We start from the raw sequence: 25,817 nt of genomic DNA on the forward strand, positions 1-25,817 counted from the left end.
CTAGGCAGTAGGGTTGGATTGAGTTTTAAATGGCCTCCTTCTAACACTTTAAACCACACCTGGGTTTTTTTTTCTGTGATATATTATTGCCATAATATGGGTCACTTTAACTCAGCCTTTATTATCATTGTGTAGTACTCACGATGTGGAGGGCTGTGTGAGTGTTACTTAGCCATGCCTCTCTTATCAGCCAGGCAGCTCATTTCCAGTTTTTTGCCCTGTAACCATAACTGCATAGGTATGCATACTCATGCAACCATGTATTGGTCCTTTTTCCTTCTGAAAGGAAGTCGTTGTCAAGTTGTTTTCCAAGAAGACATACTAATTTACACTCTTTGTTAGTTTTCAGAGTGGATAAATATTTTCAAAAGGTGCTGAGATGGGAACCAGGAACCCTGTGCCGCATCCCGGCTCCGCTACCAGGGTCAGGCGAGTTAAATATGAATTCAAACCCTGGAATTTATATTTAGGGCAACATGACCGTGGCGGCATTCAGGAAGTCTGCTAACTCCTTTCTAATCCTACAGATTGTGCAGGTTTGCATTCTTCAGGAGAAAGTACCCATTTCATTGTTTAGATTAATTCTCAGGGGAATTGAGGACCCCAGAAGGCAGAAAACCATAGGTTCCTGGGCAGAGCCTGTAGCATTGTCTTTTGCTTGTACCTCTGAGCCCAGAGCTGGGATAAGGGTTATTTAGGGCCAGGACTAAGGGGGGCCTAGTAGCTATTTCTCAGGGTTCAAGGATTTCTAGGGGATTGCTCCAGACTAAAACCCCCAAGGGGTTTAGAATAGAACCAAGACAGATGTAGGCCACATCCAGACCAAGCTGAGTTGAGGAGCCCTTGGAGTAGTTGTGATGCTGAAATTCCCACTGATCACCTAGCCCTTTCTCCACTCTGCTCCAGGTGTGCCGACACGTGAAGAATGGGGACATTCTCCTACTGAACCGTCAGCCCACCCTACACAGACCCTCCATCCAGGCCCACCGTGCCCGGATCCTGCCCGAAGAGCGAGTCCTGCGGCTTCACTATGCCAACTGCAAGGCCTATAATGCTGACTTTGATGGAGATGAGATGAATGCTCACTTCCCCCAGAGTGAGCTGGGCCGGGCCGAGGCCTACGTCCTGGCCTGTACTGATCAGCAGTACCTGGTTCCCAAGGTGCGTCTGGCCTATGCCACAACCTCGTGACCCACGCGCAGCCTTTTTGACTCACCAGCTCCTGAGGTCAGAGGGTGGCTCCCAGACAGGGGAATGGGGCACAGAGGATCCTGACATCTTCCGGGTGAGGTTTCCAGCTCTCTACTTGCATAGCAGCAGAGAAACTTCTTTCTATCTCTTAAAATGAAAGTCAGAAGAAAATTGTGATAGCCAGCCCAAAGAGCCAAGTTTAGTAGCTACATAGTAGGTCTCATCTTCTAGAGGTGTTTGGTTTCTACAGCTTAACAGCCTTTAGTAAGCCCTTGGCAGCCAACTGCCAGTGTCTCCACAGCCCATAGATGGCTGATCCATTGAGATCTAACAAGCATGAGTCTAAAGACATGATGTAACCACCAGGGCACAGTTGAAGTACACCTCCCAGCTCAGAAAGGCATCTCCTCTTTGAATCCCTCCTTCCTGCTCTCTCTAAGGTCCATTCTGAGAGGCAAACCCAGATGCCATTGGCTGTCCTGAGGAAAGAGATAACTCACCCCACCCACCTTGCCTGGCCAGCTGATCTTTCCTAGTCAGCATGTGCTGATGGGAGGCGCAGAATAAGGAAAGGCCAGGCCGTAGGAGAACTGTAGAACATGTTCCAGTCACCGTTTACCAATGTGTGGGACCCATCAACTGGGTTTAGCTTTCTTTCCTTCTCTGCCCACCTTAACAGGGGTGTGGCTTGGTGAAGGGTAAACAGGAGCAGGGGAGGATGAAGCGCCTGCTCTGCTTGCTCAGAAACTGGAAGAAATGACTTTAACAATTTGAACATTGACTTACCGTCCCTTTATGTAAATACTATATAACAGTAGTTGTGCAGCTGTCTTTCCGCCAGACACTGCCTTGAGCAGTTTGAGGAAGGGTGACTTTCTATTTTCAAATGAGAAACACCATATAACCTGCCAGCCACTGAGGACGGTACTCCAACCAGAACTATTTGGCCCCAAATCCTGGCACTCAGCTATGTGCTGTTGGCCCACCTAACGGGGCTGGGTTCACCGGACTGAATTGTTGTTCACTGGCCCTCTAGAGGCAGAGTGTCACATTTAGCCAAAGGGGACATTGCCAGGAAACAGTAGGTGACTAGTTTTTTTTTTCCCTCTCTCTAACTTTTTTTGTTGTATAGTTTATCATATATACAAAGCAAATAAAAAAAAGCAATAGTTTTCGAAGTATTCTTCAAAACGTGGTTATAGGATAGATCCCAGAGTTTGTCATGGGCTACCATACAATCCTCTCAGATTTTTCCTTCTAGCTGCTCCAGGATATGGGAGGCTAGAGGGCTTAAATACTTTTTTATCATGACAATCAACTTTTTTTTCCTTCTTTTTTTGTGAACAATAACATATATAGAAAAAAGCTATAAATTTCAAAGCACAGCACCACAATTAGTTGTAGAACATATTTCAAACTTTATCATGGGTTATGATTTCACAATTTTAGGTTTTTACTTCTAGCTGCTCTAAAATACTAGAGACTAGAAGAGATACCATTTTAATGATTCAGCATTCATATTCATTTATTAAGTCCTATATTCTATGTATAATTCTACCTTCACCTTTTATCTTTCCATCCTCTCTTTGGGGTTGTTTGGGCTATGACAGTTTTAAGTTTTTGATATTGGAAGGGTCTGTCAGTAATATGGGATAGGAAGATAGAACTATCTGACGTTCTGGGGAGGCTAGGCTAAGTTTTAGGTCCTATCTGGACCAGGGACCCATCTGGAGGTTTTAGGTCTCTGAAAAGTTACACCAGTGCCTGGAAGCCTTGTGGAATCTTGTATACTGTCCTAGGTGTTTTTTGGGATTGGCTGGAGTGGTCCTGGTTGGGGTTGGCAGGTTATGATAGGTAGTAAGGTTTACCTGAAGCTTGCATAAGAGCAACCTCCAGAGAAGCCTCTCAACTCTATTTGAACTCTCTCTTCCACTGATACTTTATTAATTACACTTCTTTTCCCCCTTTTGGTCGGGATGTAATTGTTGATCCCACGGTGCCAGGTCTGGATTCATTCCTGGGAATCATCTCCCACATTGCCAGGGAGACTTTCACTCCTGGATGCCATGTCCCACGTAGGGAGGAGGGCAGCTTGCAGAGTTGGGCTTAGAGAGACTGAGGCCACATGTGAGCAACAGCAGAGGTCCTCCAGAAGTAACTCTTAGGCATTCCTATAGGTAGCTTAAGCTTCTCCTCTACCTACATAAGCTTCGTAAGAGTAAGCCTCATGATCGAGGGCGTGGCCTATTGATTTGGGTATCCCGAAAGTTTAACACAGTATCAGGGGATTCCCTGATGGTAAGGTTTAATAGTTCCATATTCTTTCTCCCCTCCCTCAGGGGACTTTGCCAATACTTTTTTGATTATCTGCTTAATATTTTCTAGGATGTTTCTAGGCAGTACAATAATCCATACAGGATTAAAGGACCTCTTTCTTATTCTTTGCTTCCTGTGTTTCATTTGTTCAAATGAGCTGTACAGATAGGCTGAATTAGATTATGCACTACAGAGAATTTCAGTTCCAGATCAAATAAACCTTTCTTCCATTGGTCAGAAAGAGTATGTGTGATTCTAAAATATAGATCCTGTCTTCCTTACCCCTATGTGCTGAATTGCTTTAACCCCAACCTGTTTGGCATCGTTCTTATCTCTAAATATGAGGTTATTTATATAAACAGCCTCTCAAAATCCAGAAATAATAATCACTGCCCCGAACTTAAAGTGTCTGCTCTAAAAGCTTGCAATCTAGGCTCCTGTTTTCTTATAAGCATTTTCTGCAGGTAACCATACCATTGTTATTTTTTTGTTTCTGGCTTATTTTGTCTCACCAGATGTCCCACATGTTCATTCACATCATTGCATGCCTCGTGACACTGTTCCTTTTTTGTACAAGCACAACCTTTATTCATAAGTATATGCCATCATTCACCATTCTCCGTCAGTGCATCCTTCAGCCACCTGCATTCATTGGGTATCATGTAGAGGGCCCAAAGTCTACAGTCCATCAACACTCTCAATTTCAAGATAATTTCATTGTTCCCAAGAGACAGAAAACCAATAAACACTCCCTCGCCAAATAGAAAATCTAAACCTCCTCTTAACTCTTGTCCCTCACCCCATTATTTACCTCTGTTGTTGCTGTGGTAGTGCTGATGGTTTCCTTTTGAACATAACTCATAGCATCCAATAGCAGTTTTCCCCCATACCCTGGCGTTAAACACTCTTTCTACAAGAATCATATCTTTGAAGTAATTCTATGCGAACTAATTCGTATTTCTAGTGTTAGTGGGACACGTAAGTCTATACAATCCCTTTCAATCTTGGTCATCTTCAATATGGTAATATTATATCTAGACCCACCAGAGAATCACCTTTGCTCCTGTCTATTCCGTTACATTGAAGTTCAACCTCATTAGCTAACAGTTCACACATCTCTAGCTTCTATTTATCTCTACGTCCCCTATATTCTGTATTATAAACCTCTGATTATACCTTTATGCTGGCCGTAAAAGTGGAATAATAGAGTATCTGTCCTTTTGTTTGTAGCTGATTTTGCTCAGCATTATGTTCTCAATGCTCATCCATCTTGTCATGTGCTTCAGGATGTCATTTTGTCTTACTGCTGCATAGTATTCCATCATATGTATGTACCACAGTTTGTTGATCCGCTTGTCTGTTGATGGGCATTTGGTTTGTTTCCATCTTTTGGCAATTGTGAATAATGCTGCTATGAACATCAGCATGCAAATGTCTGATTGTGTTGTTGCTTTCAGCTCTTCTGGGTATATAATATACCAAGTAGTGCTATTGCTGGGTGGTAGGGCAACTTCATATTTAGTTTCCTAAGGAACCGCCAAATAGTCTTCCACAGTGGCTGCACCATTATACATTCCCACCAGCAGTGCATAAGTGTCCCAGATTCTCCACATCCTCTCCAACATTTATAGTTCCCTGTTTGTTTAATAGCAGCCATTCTTACAGGTGTGAGATGGTATCTCATTGTAGTCTTGATCTGCATTTCCCTTATAGTCAGTGAAAATAAGTATCTCTTCATGTGCTTTTGAACCATCTGTATTTGCTCTTCAGAAAAATGCCTATTCGTATCTTCTTTAGCCCATTTTATAATTGGGTTGTTTGTTCTTTTGTTGTTGAATTGTATGATTTGTTTGTATATACAAGTCATCAAACGTTTGTCTGATATGCGATTTCCAAATATTTTCTCCCATTGAATTGGCTGCCTCATCACCTTTTTGACAAAGTCTTTTAAGGTGTAGAAGCATTTGATTTTGAGGAGTTCCCATTTATCTATTTTTTCTTTTGTTGCTTGTGCTTTGGGTATAAAGTTTAGGAAGCTACCTTCTATTTCTAGGTCTTGAAGATGTTTCCCTACATTTTCTTCTAGAAGCTTTATGGTGCTAAGTCTTATATTTAGGTGTTTGATCCGCTTTGAGTTAATTTTTGTGTAGGATATGCTGGCTATTGATATCCATTTCTTCCATGCACAATTATTGAAAAGACTATTTTGTTCCAGTTCAGAGGATTTGAGGGCCTTGTCAAGATCAATTGACCATAGATTTGGTGGTCTGTTTCTGCACTCTCCGTTCGATTCCATTGGTCAATGATTCTGTCTTTGTGCCAGTACCATGCTGTTTTGAGCACTGTAGCTTTACAATAGGTTTTAAAGCCAGGGAGTGTTAATCCTCCCATTCCGTTCTTCTTTTTTAGGCTGCTTTTAGCTATTTGGGATCTCTTTCCCTTTCAGATGGATTTGGTGATTAGCTTTTCCAAATCTTCAAAGAGGTTGTTGGAATTTTGTTTGGTACTGTGTTGAATCTGTAGATCAATTTGGGGAGAATTGACATCTTAACTATATTTAGCCTTCCTATCCATGAGCAGGAAATGTCTTTCCACCTATTTGAATCTCCTTTGATTTCTTTTAGCAATGTTATGTACTTCTACATGTGCAAGTCCTTTATGTCCTTAGTTAAGATCATTGCTAAGTATTTGATTCTTTTAGTTACTATTTTGAATGGAATTTTTTCCTTAACTGACTCCTCAGCTAGGTCATTGCTTGTGTGTAGAAATGTTACTGATTTTTGCACATTAATTTTATATTCTGCCACTTTGCTGAATTTGTTTATTAGCTCAAGTAACTTTGCTGTAGATGTCTCACGATCTTCCAAGCATAGTGTCATAACATCTGCAAATAACCAGAGTTTTACTTCTTCCTTTTCAGTTTTTCCTTTCCTTGTCTTGTACCTGATCTTAGGAGGAAGGCTTTCAGTCTCTCCCCATCGAGTACAATGCTGGCTATCGGTTTTTCATATATTCCTTTTATCATTTTGAGGTAGTTACCTTTGATTCCTATCTTTTGGAGTGTTTTTATCAGAAAAGGATGCTGAATTTTGTTGAATGCTTTTTCACCATCAATCGAGATGATCATGTGATTTTTTTCCGTTTTGATTTGTTAAGGTACTATATTACATTAATTGATTTTCTTGTATTGAACCATCCTTGCATTCCTGGGGTAAACCCCACTTGGTCATGGTGTATAATTCTTTTAATGTGCTGTTGGATTCGATTTGCTAATATTTATTGAGAGTTTTTGCAATCCTCAAAAAGGAGATTGGCCTGTAGTTTTCCTTTCTTATAGCATCTTTACCCAGTTTTGGTATTAAAATGATAATAGTTTCATAAAATGAGTTAGGTAAAGTTTCTTTTTCCTTGATTTTCTGGAAAAGTTTGAGCAGAATTGATGTTAGTTCTTTCTGGAATGTTTGATAAAATTCCCATGTGACACCATCTGGCCCTGGGCTTTTCTTTGTAGGAAGATTTTTGATGACTGATTGAATCTCTTCACTTGTGATTGGTTTGTCAAGATCTTCTGTTTCTTCCTGAATCAGTGTAGCTTATTTTTGTGTCTCTGGAAATTTGTCCATTTCATCTAAGTTGTGTAATTTGTTGGCATATAGTTATTCATAGTATCCTCCTATGATTTATTTCCTCAGGGTCTGTGGTAACATATCCCTTCTCATTTCTGACTTTATTTGCATCCTCTCTCTTTTTTCTTTGTTAGTCTTGCCTAGTGGCCCATCAATTTTATTGATTTTCCCAAAGAACCAACTTTTGGTTTTATTGATTCTTTCTGTTGTTCTTTCGTTCTCCCATTCATTTATCTCTGATTTAATCTTTGTTACTTCTCTTCTTCTGTTTGCCTTGGGGTTAGTTTGCTGCTCTTTCTCAAGTTCTTCCAAGTTTGCTGTTAAGTCCTCGGTTTTTGCTCTTTCTTGTTTTTTTAATAAAGACATTTAAGGCAATGAATTTCTCTCTCAGCACAACCTTTGCTGCATCCCATAAGTTCTGATAAGGTGTATTCTCATTTTCATTAACCTCCAGATAGCTACTGATTTCTCTAGCAATTTCTTCTTTGACCCACTGGTTGTTTAAGAGTGTGTTATTTAATCTCCATGTATTTGTGAATGTTCTCATTCTTTGGTGGTTATTGAGATCCAGCTTTATCCCACTGTGATCAGAGAAAGTGCTTTGAATAATTTCAGTATTTTTAAATTTATAAAGACCTGTTTTGTGCCCTAGCATATGATCTATCCTGGAGAATATTCCATGAGCACTAGAGAAGAATGTATAACCTTGTGCTTTGGGGTGCAATATGTCTGTTAGGTCTAATTCATTTATCAAGTTATTTAACCTCTCTATTTCCTTGTTCATCTTTGTCTGGTTGTTCCATCTATAGAAGAGAGTGGTGTATTGAAGTCTCCTACTATTATTGTTGAAAGATCTATTGCTCCCTTCAGTTTTGCCAATGTCTGTCTTATGAATTTTAGAGCTCCTTGATTGGGAACATAATCATTTATGATTGTTGTATCTTCTTGGTGATTTGATCCTTTAGTTAGTATATAGTGTCCTTCTTTGTCTCTTTGATGTCTTTACATTTAAAGTCTATTTTGTCTGATTAGTATAACTACTCCTGCTTTCTTTTGGTTGGATGGATGGAAAAAGGATGGAAAAAGGATGGAAAATCTTTTTCCATCCTTTCACTTTCAATGTATTTGTATCCTTGTGTCTAAGATGAGTCTCTTGTAAGTAGCATATAGCTGGATTATGTTTCTTACTCCATTCTGCCAATCTGTATCTTTTAATTGGTAAATTTAGTCTGTTAACGCTCAAAGGTATTACTGAAAAGGAGTTTCTTGCTTCCAACATCTTATCTTTTTTGTTTTATTTGTCAGATCTATATATTCTTTTCCTTCTTTCTGTTTGTATTATTTAAATTCCCTTAGTGGTGCGCTTTAATTCTGTGTCCTCCTCCAGACCTCACTCTCCTGTTTTTTTTTTTTTCAGCCAGCAGAACTCCTTTTAGTATTTCTTGTAGGGCCAGTCTCTTGTTGACAAATTCTTTCAGTACTTCTGTGTCAGTGAAAACTTTAATCTCTCCATTTTTTTTTTTTTTTTTTGCATGAGCAGGCACTGGGAATTGAACCTGGGTCTCCGGCATGGCAGGTGAGAACTCTGCCTGCTGACCATAGCCCACTGTCTCCCTCAGTTTTGAAGGATAGTTTGACTGGGTACAGAATTCTTGGCTGGAAGTCTTTGTCTTTCAGGATCTTGAATATATCATACCACTGCCTTCTCGTCTCTAGGGTACTAGTTGAATAGTCTGAACTCAGTCTTATTTCGTTTCCCTTATATGTAGTAGATTGTTTTTCTCTTGCCGCTTTCAGGATTTTCTACCTCTCTTCAACATTTCTTTCTTTTTTTCCAAAGCTTAACAGGTTTTTGAAGGTGAGGACAGGGAGAAAATAGGTGGGAGCCTGAAAATAGCTCCCACCTGGGGAGCCAGCAAAAGGAAAGAGAAAATGGCTCCCTTCTCTTTAGCATTTGACAGACTGATTAATATGTGCCTTGTGGAAGGTGCATTTGGATTTATTCTGTTTGGAGTTCATTGGTCTTCTTTGAGTGTATATTTATGTCCTTTCTAAGAGTTGGGAAGTTTTCCCCTCTTATGTCCTCTACTACTCTTCCTACCCTGTTACTCCTCTCTTCTCCTTCTGGGACACAAATGATTCTTATGTTTGTGTGCTTTGTTTTGTCTATCATTTCCCTGAGTTCTAATTTGATCTTTTCCATCTTTTTTGCCATTTGCTGTTTTGAGTCTTCGAAGTCACTTATTTTGTCCCGTATATCACTTATTTTTTCTTCTGTCTCTTCAAATCTGATGTTGTCTGCCTCTAGTATGTTTTGTATATAGTGAACAGAGTCTTTAATCTCTGTGGTTTCCACTGTTTTTCTGTTTATTTTTTCAAATTCCTCTTTGTAGTCTTCTACTGTCTTCTTGATCTCCTTTATGTCATTTGCTATCCCACTATTTTATTAAGTAGAGTTGTATGAACATCTTCGATTAGTTTTTCCAATGTCTGTATCCCCTCTGGTGTTTTAATTTGGTCATTAGGCAGGGCTATATCTATCTGCATTGTGATATGCTTAGTGATCTTCTGCTGTCTTTGTCACATGTAAATATCTTGATTATTTACTTTGGGAGTTGATTTATTTCAGTAGTCTAAGGCCTTGTGTTTGTGGGATGGTTGTACAGCAGGGAGCAAGGCATGGGGTGGAGCACTCAGTATAGGGATTTGTTTCAGGGCAGGTATGGGTGCAGGTTGAGGATGTTATGCTGATGCTTATGAATGTGAGCGCCCAGCGACCAGGGAGGATGTAGGCTGTGCGGGTACACTGGTCTGGGGGCCATAACCCTGGTATGTGCTGGTCTAAGGCACGGGGTCCTTTGTGTGCATGTGTACAGCTGTGGCAGCAGGTCGGCGTTACACCTTCATGGATAGGGGGCAGATGTGACCTGGCTGTGCAGGTTGGCATTTTCACAGAGCTGGGAAGTAAGGCTGAGGGCTGTGCACATGTGCAATTCTAGGACTGCTGTAAAGTGCAATTACCAGAGCTGAATGACATGATTGGGGTCCAGTACACATGCGCAGGCCTGGGAGTGCTGTAAAGAGATGCGCTGAGCTCAGGGAGGGCGATGCGAGGCTGTGCAACAGTATAGATGGGGGGTGGGGGTAGCATAGGTATAGAAGTTAGTGCCCACAACGTTTTTGCACTTGCAACAACCTGCAGGGAACTGGGATTGGGAAGTAGTGCTCAGAAGGCATGCAGGAGAGGTGGGTTGGGTTGCACTTGGGGTGGGGGTGTTGGGTAAGTATGTGCCCTGGGTGCTGGCAGGGTAGGGATACCTACAGCTCGAGGAATGGTAGGCAGTGGTGGGATTCAGATACATGGGGTGTGGGGAGAGTCGCTGCTCATGGGGCTGTGCTGGTGAGGGTAGCGTGCCCAAGGAGTGCAACCTGGCTTACTTCCTGGTCCCATGTTCCCATCCGTTCACTCCTGCGGTCTCTGTGCCTCTGCCTCAGGCTCCAGTTTTCTGCCTTTCAATTCCTCAGCCTCTGCAACCAGGGCTGCCGCATGTGGTGCAGAAGGCTCTCCCAGGTCAGCCACACTCCTGAATTGCCACCTCAACTGCCCTCCTGTCCCTTCTCTAACTTTTCCATGGGGCAGGGCTAATCTTGAGCTACTCGAGTCAGCCCAGGTGATTAGTTTTTTACCAGCAGTGTGACCCCTCGGCATTGGTGGTGTGGAAATAGGGGCACCCCAGAGTCTGAGACCATTGAACTGAAACCATCTATACTTAATTTTGAATGAGGTAATATAGGAGCTTCATGTGCATCCCAGCCTCTTGAGAACTACAGGAACCTCCTGACAGGCTGGCAGGGTTGTGACTGGCCTGTGCGTTTCAGGTATTTTTCACCTAGGGGTAGTGAGGCACATATGGGTGACTAGGCTTCATCCACAAATTGATTTATCTGGTAGCACAGCCCTAAGAGGATAAAAGTTGGCTGTGTTAAACAAGAAAAGCCATCTTTTTTTTGTCATTTTTCTGGATGTATCTTTATTTCCCTTTGTTTCTGTGTCATCTTGTTTGTTACTCCATTTCTTCTCTATTTCCAGGTTCTCTTCCTTAACTAATAGCAGTACCAGAGTTCAGTACATTTAGTGTTTCTTGGTGGTATGTATTTAGTAGAGCTTTTTCTCTCTTTTTTTTTAGTTAATTTTATTTATAAACACTTCATAGACACCCAATATACACTCTGCATTCTCTTAATTCAAACATTAGACAAATGGATCTTTAGTTATTTCCTTTTTATGAAAAGTTAAATTTTTCATTTATGTGTTTTCTTCACGGATTAAAATTTTTTCTATTTGCTGTATTTATTAAGGGGCAGTGTTTTGTGGCAAGTTTTTAAACAAGGCTCAAGACACAGTTTCCTGACTTCTATTTAATCTACTAGAAGTCATAGAGCCCCGTTCTCTACACACCCTGACCAAAGACATTAATTTGTAACATCGTTTTTCTATAGTAAGGAATAATATAGCTGTCAGTTTTCTGGGTTTTGATTCAGAATTTGTCTTTTCTGATCCTAAACAAGTTTTAGGAAATTCAGGATTATGAGTAGATCTGTAATAATTGTTTCAATCAGTATTCTTCCCTAGAATTCATGATTATTGCAGTAAAAACAGTTTAGCCATAAAGGTAATTTTCTAATCATGAAAAAATCTAGACAGAGAGAGGGGAAAGCACTGAATAAGTCATATAACTTGTAATTATGTTCTTTAAAGGAAGAAAATAAAAGGAAAACTTTGTGTCTGCCCTGAGAGACTCTGGTATGAGTCTAATGTATCATACTGGTTTGTTTTTTTTTCCCTCTAACAAAAAAGACCCTGTATCTTTAGAGCAGAATACATCATCTACCCTTATATTTATGTTAGTCACTCTAAGCTACCCTGAAAAGGGCTGTCTGTGTGCTCCATCTGCACTTGCCTTAACTCCATGGCATCCTCCCAGTCCTTCTGTAAGACTTATTGTTGAGTTTACTTAGAGCCCGTTGCCATAGTATTTAGACTATTTGTCAAGCATCCATTTTAGCCCTAGAATTTGGGTGTGTGGTTAAATTCCTGACATTTTTTGAGTTCCTTTAGTCTTAGTTACACAATACACAGCCATAATATTGGCTAGAATTTAGCAGATAATTCACATGATAATAATCTTTAGGTCTGAAGCACAAAATTTTTCTCAGGTTTTCATAAACATTTTTACTTTGCAGATGATGTTTCAAAGTACGTCAGTGAGCATAAGCTATTTTTACTTCAGTGAGCCTTATGTTGCCATAAACACAGACGTACCAGTTAAGGGTCAGGGCCCAGGGTCCAGAAAGGCTGGGAAAGTGTCAAATGAAATGAACATACCCACCAAACATAGAGCCTTCGGAAAGGTCCTTGTTTTGGCATGTTGTAGATAGTAGCTACCTTTAAGGGCCTACCATAAACTGGGGTCTACATTGCAAAAAGATTCTAATAATGGACATTCTTTTCTCCTGCTCTCTTTACAAAAGGCCTCCCTGATGAAGCTGTACTTGAACCTGTCTCCCTGCCCTAGCCACTTCACCCCTCAGACCTTAGCTGTATGTTTGCTTCTCATAGAGACCCTTCCTGATCGTCCTCCCACCCCTCATCTAATTATGATCCATCCTGTGATTTTTCTTCCATGACATTTAAAAAACTTTGTGGTAATGTATTTCTCTAATCATTGGTTTACTGTCTATCTCTTCCCAGTCATAAAGGGCCAAGGGTCCAGCCCAAGGTCTAAGCATATAGTAGGCTCTCATAAATATTTGTTGAATGGATGACTGGATTTACAGGAGAGCCAAGTCAGAGAAGTGTGAAAAATACTCAAGCATAAGACAGTATGAAAACAAGAACAAATCTTAATGGCAGCCAGGTGAACTTTATGCATAAATGTCGGAAATACACTGGAATAACTAGAACCAGGTGGGATTAAGCAGAGAAGGCTGGGGGAACTGTGAGTTTGAAGGACTTTTGATATAGAGGATCAGTAGGCAGATGGCAGATGTGGAGGCTGGTGGTGAAGCCCTGGTCACGTGTTTTGGGAGGCCCAAGTCAGGGTCTCAGAAGGGTGAGGATAAGAATGTGGACATGAAGCAGGACAATTCAGAAATCTAAAGGAGGGCTAGAAGGTGACCTCCAGGCAGCTGATTAGGAATTAGGCTTTGACAGCTGATTAGGAATTAGGCTTTGACTTACAATATACCTTTGTTTTTCTCCTCTTATCTGTTTTGGTTTGTAGGATGGCCAGCCCTTGGCAGGGCTGATCCAAGACCACATGGTTTCAGGTGCAAACATGACCACTCGGGATTGCTTTTTCACTCGGGAGCAATATATGGAACTGGTATACCGAGGACTCACGGACAAAGTGGGGCGTGTGAAGACCTTTCCACCGGCCATTCTGAAGCCCTTTTCACTGTGGACAGGAAAACAGGTAATTGGAAGAGAACAATCCACATATGAAAATGGAAACAAGCCACTGATGGAAGGTTTCTTTCCCAGGACAGCTCGAATCAGAGACAGCAGAACAGCTCAACAGGCAGGCGCCTGGCTTCCCTTTGATTCTGGTTGCCTCAAGGGAGTGTCCATTCAGCTTGGGACACAGCAATCTGTCCTCATGGACTAGATGCAGTGATGCCACCGGCAGTAGGAGAAATATGTTTTGGAAAGGGTCAGGCTTTTTGCTGAGTGCTTTTGATGCATTATTTTATTGATTCCTCACAACCAACCACGATGCAGGTAACAGTGTTACCTCCATTTAGAGATGAGCCTTAGAGATTTTAAATGATCTGCCCAAAGCTGTAGGAGGCAGAGTTGGGATTTAAATCCTGGAGTCTCTGACTTCCAAGTCATCACATTCAAAACAAAACGGTAGTCTTCTTCATAGTCTATATGATGCTGTCAAATGTGTTGCTCTTATTAGCAGGGCCTGCAGGTTCAGCCTTAAGACACTGCCCATCGGCTGTGTACTCTTGGTTCCTCATCTACAGACATAGGGGTTCCAGTTAATTTTCAGTCTTTAAACCAATCTTGCATTCCCAGGATAAAACTCAGTCATAAGGTTTTACTCTTTATATATCTTATTGAATTCAGTTTCCCAAAATTTTGTTAAGAATTATTTGTACCTATCTTCATGAGGGTATTATTGGTCTGTGTTTTTTTGTTTTTTGTTTTTTTTTTCCTTTGGGTGTCACGGTAATGCTGGCCTCTTAGAATAAGTTTGGAAGTAAAACTTCCTTCAATTTTCTGTAAAAGGTTGTGTAATATGGTGTTATTCCTTAAATGTTAGGTGGATTTAACCACAGAAGCCATCTGGGCCTGGAGTTTTCCTTGTGGGAAGGAAGGTTTTAAACTAAAATTTCTGTTTCTTTGTACTTATAGAGCTATTCAAGTGATCTGTTCTTCAGTGAGCTTTAGTAGTTTGTGTTTTTCAAGGAATTTGCCCATTTCATGTAAGATGTCAAATTTCTAAGCACACAGGCTTTCGTAAGATTTCCTTTTTATCCTTTTACTATCTTTAAAGTCTGTGGTGATGCCTCTCATTCCTCATATTGCCCATTTTTGTCATCTCATTTTTTTCCTGATCGAGTTGCCTAGCGATTTTTCAGTTTCACTCTTCTCAAAGAACCAGTTTTTTTTGTTTCATTGACCTCTTTTGTTTTCCATTTTCCATATCATTGATTCCTGTTTTGATCTTTATTTTTTCCTTTCTTCTGTGTTCTTTGGGATTAATGTGTGCTTTTTCTAGTTACTTAAGGTTGAAACTGAGATTGTTGATTCAAAATTTTCTTCTTTAATATAGACTTATAAATTTCCTCTCTAAGTTCTGCTTTAGTGGCATCTCACAACTTGTATGTTGTATTTTCATTTTCATTCACTTCAAGATATTTTCTAATTTACTTTTTGACCTATGGGTTATTGCATTACCTGTTATTGCTTTCCCTCCAGGGTAATTTAGGGGTTTTCCAGAGAGCTCTGTTACTGATCTCCAGTTTAATTCCATAGTGGCTGAAGAGCACATCTTGGTGACTTCAGTCCTTTTAGATGCCTTGAGATTTGTTTATGGCCCTGAGTGTGGCCTACCTTGGTAGATGTTCTGATGCTTAAAAAGAATGTGTATTTTGCTACTGTTGGGTGGTGTACACTCTACACTTGAATCTGGTCAAGGTAAGACAGATGAGCCTAGTCGGCTGTATCCTTGCTGGTCACTGCTTGTCAATACCTGGTGTCCAGTGTCTTGAAAACAGTTGTTCTGTATCTATATTCATGTCGCTTTCTATTGTTGCTACTTCTGGCAGGAGGATAAATTAGGTCACTATTACTCTATCATGGCCAGAAAGAGGAATTAATTTAACTGAAGAGATGGGGAATTTTGCAGGTAAATGTAAAAGTCTCTTAAATATAGATAGTTTCGTTCCGGGATTGCTAAGATTTCCTTTTGTAAAGGACCAGATAGTGTAACGCGAAAACCAGGAATGAAGCCGCAGGCCTCCAGGAACGTTCCGCGAAGTTAGAACAGGCTGAGACTAAGGATCCGCAGTTTCGGGAAGCAGGTTTTATTAGCTCGTTCGCACGAGGGCCCAGCTAAGTCACCTCAAAAGTCTGAGCCCACCTCAAAGTCTGAGCCGCGGAACAAAAGGCAACCTTAGCTTTTATAGACTTTTTGACATGTTAAAGACAAGGTACATAATTGGCTGATTTAAGTTGAGAATGGCCCAGAGCTGAACAGTTGAGGGGCCCCCACCCCAGGAATGTCTTCATTTGCCTACGTGCATCTTTACCAGTTCCTGAAGGTTGGGGGAGGGGGTTTCTATACCAGGAAATGAACCTTATTTTATCTCACTTGCCTGCAAAGGGAGGGGGGTTTGGGATTTTCCACAGAGAGCACAGCTAAACCAGAAAGAGGGCAAGGCCTGCCTGCTACAATAGTAAATATTTTAGAATTTGCCAGCCATGTAGTCTCTGTTGTTGTCACTTAACTCTGCCATTGTGTCCTGAAAGCAGCAGTGGGCAGTGGGTAAATGAGTGAGTCTGGCTATGCTCCACCTAAACTTTACAGAAACAGGCCTCAGACCCCAGTGGGCCTACAGGCCATAGTTTGCAGACTCCTGACTTAGTTGTATGTATTTGTTCCATTTATTATTGTTTGTATTCTTATTTTATCTTACATCATAATGGAAATCAAGGGAAAAGTCATGGGTATCCAGAATTTTGCTTAAACTTATTGTGTTCGAAATAAAACCAAATAATTAACATAGAATATATACCTAGAGCCATAAATATGTTTATTTCCTTTGTTCTGAGAATATGTAGCTTAGAAAATAATCTGAAATGTAGAGAAAGCTGCTTGAAGGAAGCAGTTGATTCCACCATGGATCATAGAGGTAAAAAATTAGAAAAACCCAATACCCAACAAAGGGGCTAAGTAAATTATGGTCCATCTGTTTACCATATAGCAGTCTGGAAAATGCTTCTGATGTAACACTGGAAGAGCGGAAATAGTGTAAATAGTTCGTTCACGTTTGCAACCAAGTTAAGAATATACATGAAAAGTAATTTGACATAAAGATCAAAATATTAGGATAATTTTGTTGGCATTAGGGGTAATTTCTTTCTCTCCCTTTTTTTTTTTTAATATCTCTGGGCTTTGATTATTACTTTAATATGAAATAAAATTAGAAAATAGACCCAGGTTTTACTTCTGTCATAGTTGAGATATTTTTCAGTGCTTTCTTGAGAGGTTGGCACAGGCTTTTACTTCTCTGCCAGTAAGTGAAAAGGTACCAGTGACTGTGCTACAGAAGAACTTGTTATGCTCTGAGTAGTGGCATGCTCTGGTTCAACAGAGAAAAGCCATGTTTAGGATCATAAGATAAGGAACTGGGCTTGGGAAGCTTATTTTTAATCCTCCAGAAAATGAAGTCTGGGGCTGTTTCCCCAAGACATTTCATACAGCTTTTTTTGTTCTTTAAGAATCCTTGGTCTCTTATCATTCACAGTTGCTGAAAGAGCATGGATGTTATAACTTATGTGGACAGTTTAACTGAACACTTAAGTTCATGGAATCTTAAGTAGGGCATGAGATTTTGTAGGTTTGTCCAGAGTGATTTGTACAGTGAATAAAAAAGTATTTCCAAAGTCCCCTTGGGGTAATGGCGAGAAAGGGGGAAAAATCAACTTCCCCTACTGGAGAATTCTTGATATTCTCACAAGCAGTGGAGACAACCAAAGCAGTAGGCCTAGCCCTTAATCTTGGAGTTTGTTCATATGAAACTTATCCCTGCAGAGGATAGGCTAAGCCTACTTAAAATTAGGCCTAAGAATCACCCCCAAGAGAACCTCTTTTGTTGCTCAGATGTAGCCTATCTCTCTCAGCCAGTACAACAAGCAAACTCACTGCCCTCCCCTCTCTGTGTGGGACATGACTCCCAGGGGTGTAAACCTTCTTGGCAATTTGGGACAGAAATCCTAGAATGAGCTGGGACTCAGCATCAAAGGATTGAGAAAACCTTCTCGACCAAAAGGGGGAAGAGAGAAATGAGACAAAATAAAGTGTTGGTGGCTGAGAGATTCTAAGCAGAATCGAAAGGTTATCCTAGAGGTTATTCTTAAGCATTAAATAGATATATTGTTACTCAAGATGTAATGGAGAGGCTGGAGGGAACTGCCTAAAAATGTAGAGCTGTATTCCAGTAGCCATGCTTCTTTTTCTTTATTTTTTTATTTTTTAAAATTTTTGTTAATAAAGCCAATCAACATACAATATGAACATTCCTTTTTTCATCACATAGTTGTATATACATCATCATGATATTTCTTAAAGCATTTGCATCAGTTCAGAAAAAGAAAACAGAAAAAATTCATATATACCATACCTCTTACCCTCCCTTTCATTGATCACTAGCATTTCAATCTACTAAATTTAACATTTGTTCCCCCTATTAGTTATTTATTTATTTTTTATTTTATTTTATTTTTACATGGGCAGGCACCGGGAATCGAACCCGGGTCCTCGGGCTTGGCAGGCAAGCATTCTTACCTGCTGAGCCACCGTGGCCCGCCCAGTTATTTATTTTTAATCCATTTATTTTACTCATCTGACCATAAGGTAGATAGAAGAAGCATCAGACACAAGGTTTTCACAATAGCCATATTTCTTAAAGGTAATTGTATAATGATATAGCTTTCACAGTGTGACTGTGATTGTGAAACTATGTGATGATATTGTGAGTTATTGATTATATATCAAGCATGGAATGATCATATGGTAAGAATGTTCATGTTTGTATGTTATTATGTTTAAAAAAATTAAAAAAAAAAAAAGAAGAAGAAGGAGCATGGATGAGGGAGGATTCTCCTGTCACTGCATAGTTGAGTGGGCAGCTTGATGGAAGTCCACAGGGCAAATACACCTGTGGACCCTGCCATGCAGATCAGGGAGTTAAGGTATCACCAGCAACCGCAGGAGACCCCTCTAAGTCTCTACCTCTCCTCAGAAGCAACTGAGAACCTGCTTTCTAACATTTAGACAAGTTTTCTCTTTTCCTAGAACTATGTATAAAGTTTATATAAATCACTGTCTGACTCCTCTTTAGTATTTTGGGTCAGTCATCGGTTTAGTCACATGTAGCACTAGCTTTTTCATTTTTGTTACATATAGTATTCCATTACATGTCTGTACCATCATATATTTATCTGTATTATTATTAGTGGACATTTGAGTTGTCTTTGTGTTTCTTCATTTAGTTATTGTAAATAGGTATGGTATAAATATTCTTGCATGTGTCCTCTGCTGGTCATAGATATGCATTTTCAGTGGGCAGAGAGCACAGAATGGACTCTCTGGGTCATGAGAGGCATCCATAGCTCACTTTAATTGATAGGATAAGGAACGGGTCATGGCTGCAGCAACCTACCTTTCCACCCCCTGGAAGTGAGCCCTCAGGTCACTCTTTAGCCTGAGTAGAACCTTTGATTCTGTGGGGTTTGTCTACTATTTACTTTCAGCCATTCAGGTATGTGTGTGGAGTGCCATATTGTGCCATCAAGTCACATTTCCTTGTAGAGGTTTGAGCACCTTTTCATATGCTTAATGTCCATTTGGATGTCACTCTTCGTGAAGTGCCTAGTCAAATCTTTTGCCTGTTTACTTTTCTTAGTCATTTTCTTATTGATGTTTAAGGGTTTTATTTTTTTTTGTTTTTTTGTTTTTAGATATACATACATACGTATGATTTATTTTAAGAAACTGGCTCACATGATTGTGGCTGTTAGGAAACTCAGGCAGGAATTAAGGTTGTTGACCTTGAGGCAGAATTTCTTCTCCAGCAGACTCTTTAGAGTTTGCTTTTTTTTTAAATTTTTTATTTTTTTACTAATTTTTAAATTTTTTTAAAAAATATGACAACAAACACATTCTTAACAAATGATCATTCCGTTCTACATATATAATCAGTAATTCACACTATCATCACGTAGTTGCATATTCATCATCATTATTTCTTAGAACATTTGCATCAGTTCAGAAAGACAAAAAGACAACAGAAAAAAATTCATACATACCATATCCCTTACCCCTCCCTTTCTTTTTTTATTTTTTTAATGATAATAACCACATACAAACACAAATATTCTTATGATCATTCCATTCTTATATAATCAATAATTCACACTATCATCACATAGTTGTATATTCATCATCATGATCATTTCTCAGAACATCTGCATCAATTCAGAAAAAGCAATAAAAAAGAAAACAGAAAAAAATTCATACATACCATATCCCTCACCCCTCCTGTTCACCCACCACCAGCATTTCAATCTACTAAATTTATTTTAACATTTGTTCCCCCTATGATTTATTTAATTTTAATCCATATGTTTTACTTGTCCGTTGATAAGGTAGACAAAAGGACCATCAGACACAAGGCTCTCACAACCACACAGTCACACTGCGACAGCCATATCATCATACAATTATCTTCAAGGAACATGGCCACCGGAGCACAGCTCCACATTTTCAGGCAGTTCCCTCCAGCCTCTTCATTACACCTTAACTAAACAGGTGATATCTATGTAATGCGTAAGTATAACCTCCAGGATAACCTCTCAACTCTGTTTGGAATCTCTCAGCTATTGACGCTTTATTTTGTCTCATTTCTCTCTTCCCCCTTTTGATCGAGAAGATTTTCTCAATCCCTTGATGCTGAGTTCCAGCTCATTCTAGGATTTCTGTCCCACATTGCCAGGAAGGTCCATATCCCTGGGAGTCATGTCCCACATAGAGAGGGGGAGGGCAGTGAGTTTGCTTGTTGTACTGGCTGAGAGAGATAGGCTACATCTGAGCAACAAAAGATGTTCTCTTGGGGGTGACTCTTAGGCCTAATTTTAAGTAGGCTTAGTGTGTCCTTTGCGGGATTAAGTTTCATATGAACAAACCCCAAGATTGGAGGCTCAGCCTATTGGTTTGGCTGTCCCCACTGCTTGTGAGAATATCAAGAATTCTCCAGTAGGGGGAGTTGAATTTTCCCCCTTTCTCGCCATTCCTCCTAGGGGACTCTGCAAATACTTCCCTATTCACTGTTCAAATCGCTCTGAGATTTATCTGAGCATCACTCTGGACAAACCTACAAACTCCCATGCCCTACACAAGGTTCCAGGTACTATGGTATTCGATTAAGCTGTCCACGTAAGTTATATCAGGAAATGTACTAGTCAAAATAAAAATTTTGTGCCAAATAAACATTTTTTGCTTGTCTCACACATATGTTAAAGTTTTAAAATATTAATTACCGTCTATTTTCAACACCCTGCATTATTGACATTCCTTTGTTCTTCCTCATGCAGAAACATTTTAAAATTTTGCACATTTAGTCACTGTCATTATACACTCTAGGCATTTCTAACTTATACCATCTCAGTCTTTATTGTCTATCTTTCCTTCTGATTTCATTTGTGCCCACAGACCTCCTCCCTCTATCATTCTCACATTCAACTTCATTCAGTGTTCTAACATTATTGTATTATAGTTAGGTGGTTGTTTTGTTTTTAAATAATATATTCTAGTCTAGGCCTTTGGCTAATATGTGTATTGAGGTATCTTCTCCTTGGTGGTCAGCCCTTTCATTCTTACTGGCTAGTGTTAGCACAAGGTACTGGATATGTGCATTTCTTTGCACAGACTTCCTGTCTTGACTATACTCAGCCTGGCGGTCCCCACTGTACCTGTGGCCCCTCCTTTCTTGGCTCGCTGGCCTCACCTGCCTTCTGTAGAGCTGTGACATGGAGACTGGGGGTCATGACCCTTCCATACTCTTCTGAGACAACAGGGAGCATCATTTGCTTTCTTTAGAAGGTGACACCCTGCTGCAGGTGCATATGTGTAAGAAGAAGCTGCTCACATGACTGTCCAGGCTCCATCATACACATGTCATATGTAAAGACCCAGAGTGCTGATGCCAGCTGGCACCTCCCAGCTCCATCCCTCCAGCCTGTTCATAAACTTAATGCAGGTTCCGGGAGGGGTGGGGGATGGTGTGTGGGTTTGCTTTGAGAACTCTCTTAGGAAATAAAAATCCCAGTGAAATTCTTGCTCATTTATTTTTGTTTCTGTTCCTAAGCTCCCTCCTACGTCATGAGATCAACTTATCCTACAGATTTGGAACTATCTTTTCTTGCTTTTCCTTAGATCAGAAATGGAGCCTGTCTTTTCAGAACAAACAGGGGCAAGACATTAGGAAAGGGTGCTTCTCAGCTTTTCTCCCTGCCATCACCTTTGTCTTGTTTTTTATTTTTTCAGGTTGTGTCTACACTGCTAGTGAACATAATCCCAGAGGACCACATCCCACTGAACTTGTCAGGAAAAGCTAAAATCAGTGGGAAAGCTTGGGTGAAGGAATCTCCTCGGCCTGTTCCAGGCTTTAACCCTGATTCGATGTGTGAGTCTCAGGTATGGCTGCTGGTTTTATGAGCTGGAGTCCCAAATTTAAATAGGGTTGAAGGAGCCAGGGACGGTGGCACACGCACAGAAGCAGGTGTCACATCTCAGAAGAGAGTGCATTATGCCACTGATTATTTTTTTGTTTGTTTTACAGTTTTACAGAGATATATCCACATGCTATACAATCCATCCAAAGTGTACAATCAGTGTGCCGTTGATTTTGGAAAGGATCAGCATTGGTCTCTATCATTGACCCTTAGTGGAAATATCATAGCTTTGGTTAGACTTCTCTAAATAAATACCTCTGGATTGATTCAGCAAAGTTCCCTGTGTGACTCAAGATTATCTAAGGCTAGGAACTCCCCCCTTCCCAGCTCCGTGCCTTAGGAACATTCAGTGCAGGCTGACATGGGGGCAGGACTGTGGCCCCACCAGTGTTTGAAGGCCTCTCCGTTGTCAGTGGGTAATCAGGCTCTACCCACAAGGGACCCCTCTGGTCCTCCACTCACCATGTGCTTTGTGACAGGCCTTACTAGACATTCCAGTCAGACTGAAGCATTTTTTCCCTGTGCAGATCACATGCTTAATGTGTGCTACATTATGCAGAGCCTTTCCTTTTAATTAGCTTCTAATGCTTTAGCTTGACTTTGAAAGTTCAGACCAGGCCCTGAGGGGTCTGGAAAAGTTCTGTTATTCTTACCCTTCGTCTAAGGAGTACTTTGGCCAAGGGCACATCTAGAGTTAAGAACTCTAGATTGTCCTCGTTCCCAGTCACAGGTCTTGTCAAGGGTGGGCAAAGAGAAAAGGGAGAACACACAGGCATTTTAAAGAGTAGGAGGTAGGGAGGGCAGTCCCTGAAAAAAAAAATGAAAAAAAAACAGCACATCAAAAGCCATAGATCTGTGTGTGCTCACTTCCTTTATTTAAAAATAAATAAAGTAGTGGTTTCATTTATAGCCTTATTCTCCTCCCCTCCCCCAAGGATTTGAGGCAGGTTGTGGTGGAGGTTAATAAGATGGCAGTAGAAGAGGGGTGGCTTAGCAGCAGCATCCCTCCAGCTAGGTCTGTGGCCCTTCCCCTCACAGGTGCTCATCAGGCACGGGGAGCTGCTATGTGGCGTGCTGGACAAGGCGCACTACGGGAGTTCCACCTATGGCCTTGTGCACTGCTGCTACGAAGTCTATGGTGGTGGGACCAGTGGGCAGGTCCTCACCTGTCTGGCCCGCCTCTTCACCGCCTACTTGCAGCTCTACAGAGGCTTCACCCTGGGTGAGTGCCTGGCCAGTAGCCTCCCCTGCCCTGCCCTGCCCTGCTCGCTGCCTCCAGGGTAATGACCGGACTCCTTCTGCCAAGAACGTTCTCACTCAGCTATCAGCAACATGTCACATCCTCCCTCTCAGTGCTTTCTCCTGTTCCACAACCAGTATTTCTTCACCATCAGCACTGCAGAGTGACCCCTCCCTCCATGTTTTTCCTTTCTGTCCTTTTTCAGCCCCAACCCATTATAGTTCTCAGTCGCTGAGACCAATTTCTCATATTCATACCCGCACGGTCTGACCTGCCTTCCAGAATTCCCTGGACCCACCCTTTTGCCAAGGGTCCTCATGTTGTCAGAATTGCTCATGCCTTCCCAAAGCATCAGGGACATCTGTGCTTTTGCACACAGAACCTGGCAGACTTGTTGGGGTGATCTTCAGGTAGAAAGAATGCTGTTGTAGGAAATGGGCTGTCATAAAGCAGACAGATGTACTTGTTACTTTCTGTGTCCTGGGTAGGATCATGATCAGAAGACCGGCCCAAGAGCCCAGCCTCTAGCTGAGCTCATCCAGATCAGCAAGGTTCCAGGTGTGCTTGTGAAAGCAAATTTGTCTCTTGTGGCATTCCCCTGATGACTACAGGGGTGCCGTGTGTTGAACATGTATCCCAGTGTGCGTAGAAATTGTCCATTAGGTGATCCTTTTAATGTTGGAGCTCAGGCTCTTTGTACTCACAAACAGACCCTTGGGAGCTCCATAAGAGACTGTGGGTGTGGCTCATATGGTGTTCACTGGCCTTCCGTGGTGCCTGCATTGCATGTTTTATTCTATTTTTCAATTATATAAGTAATAGATGCTAAGTGTAGAAAAGTTGAAATAAATCCAGACATGAAAAAAATTTTTAAATTGGCCAGCATCCATCTGCCAGAGATAATCATTAGTGCCCTGATGCACATCTTTCTGGACTTTTCCAGTACAGGCACATTTGGGGAAAATGTGATCTTTTGCTACATACTGTTTTGTCATCTGTTCTAGTTTTCTAGCTGCTGGAATCCAATATACCAGAAATGGAATGGCTTTTTAAAAGGGGAATTTAATAAGCTGCTAGTTCACAGTTCTAAGGCTGAGAAAATGTTCTAATTAAAACCAGTCTGTAGAAATGTCCAATCAAAGGCATCCAGGGAAAGATACCTTGGTTCAAGAAGGCCAATGAAGTTCAGGGTTTCTCTCTCAAGTGAAAAGGCACTTGGTGAACATAGGGTTTCTCTCTCAGCTGGAAGGGCACAGGACGAACATGGCGTCATCTGCTGGCTTCTTCTCCTGGCTTCCTATTTCATGAAGCTTCCTGGGAGGCATTTTCCTTCTTTATCTCCAAAGGTCACTGGCTGGTGGACTTTCTCCTGACTATATCGTTCTGCTCTTCTCTCTCTGCATCTCTTATTCTTCAAAATGTTTCCTTTTTTATAGGATTCCAGTAAACTAATCAAGACCCACCCAAATGGGTGGAAACATGTCTCTACCTAATTCAGTTTAACAACCACTCAAAAATTACAGTTTTGAACATAACAGTACTGAATAGGGATTAGAAGAAATGGCTGCCTTTTCAAAATGGGATTAAGATTAAAACATGGCTTTTCTAGGGTTTATACATCATTTCAAACCAGCACATCATCTGCTTTCCTTCCATTTCCAAATATATATATATGTATACACACATATATATATTTTTTGCATGGGCAGGCACCAGGAATCAAACCCAGGTCTACAGCATAGCAGGCGAGAACTCTGCCTGCTGAGCCACCGTGGCCCACCCAAATATATTTTTAAATATCTTTGGGGTCTTTGTCCTTGTATCTGGTGGCTACAGATGATTCTTGTGTTGTTGTGCCAGAGTTAATTTAACCAGTTCGTGCCATTAAGCTTTTAGGCTGTGTCTGGGCTTCTCCTACTACTGCTGGCTGAGTGCCCTTGGGCAAATATCCAAGCCTGTGTCTTAGTTTCCTGGCTGCTGTAACAAACACCACCCAATGGGTTGACTTAACAGAAATGTATTGGCTCACAGTTTTTAGTCAAGTCCAAAATTGAGGTATCATCAAGATGATACTTTCTCCCTAATCCTTGGCTTTCCTGTCACATGGTGATGTCCTCTGTTTTTTCTTCTGGGTTCCATTGACTTCTGACTCCTTGCTCCTCCAGTAATATGATTAATGTGTTTGGGCCTTAACAAAAAATAACATCTTCCAAAGGTCCTATATACAATGGACTCACCTGCAGGAGTGGATTAAGAATGCATTTTTCTCTGGGGTACATAGTTCAGTCTTCCATAGCATAAATAAATGTCCAATTATTTTACTAGGATAATGATTATAAATTTCTGGTCTATTTTGAGACTGAAACTCAGCTTCCCTTGTTCTGATTCCTGTAGCTGGCCTTAACCCTAGAAGGAG

The 25,817-nt window shown here is 40.9% G+C and overlaps 1 protein-coding gene across 4 annotated transcripts in view; it reads left to right on the forward strand.

Annotated features, from left to right (window-relative positions):
- POLR1A (RNA polymerase I subunit A) overlaps nucleotides 1-25,817 on the forward strand; it is a 101,456-nt gene that overhangs the window by 40,650 nt on the left and 34,989 nt on the right. For all 4 annotated transcript variants that reach the window (XM_077134860.1, XM_077134861.1, XM_077134858.1 and 1 more), the window contains 4 exons: nucleotides 907-1,161; nucleotides 13,418-13,609; nucleotides 21,974-22,123; nucleotides 23,200-23,383. In XM_077134860.1, the coding sequence (XP_076990975.1) occupies nucleotides 907-1,161; nucleotides 13,418-13,609; nucleotides 21,974-22,123; nucleotides 23,200-23,383 (781 nt within the window). The remainder of the gene's footprint in view (nucleotides 1-906; nucleotides 1,162-13,417; nucleotides 13,610-21,973; nucleotides 22,124-23,199; nucleotides 23,384-25,817) is intronic.

This window comes from Tamandua tetradactyla, chromosome 17, assembly GCF_023851605.1.
Source record: "Tamandua tetradactyla isolate mTamTet1 chromosome 17, mTamTet1.pri, whole genome shotgun sequence".
NCBI classification, from domain to species: domain Eukaryota; kingdom Metazoa; phylum Chordata; class Mammalia; order Pilosa; family Myrmecophagidae; genus Tamandua; species Tamandua tetradactyla.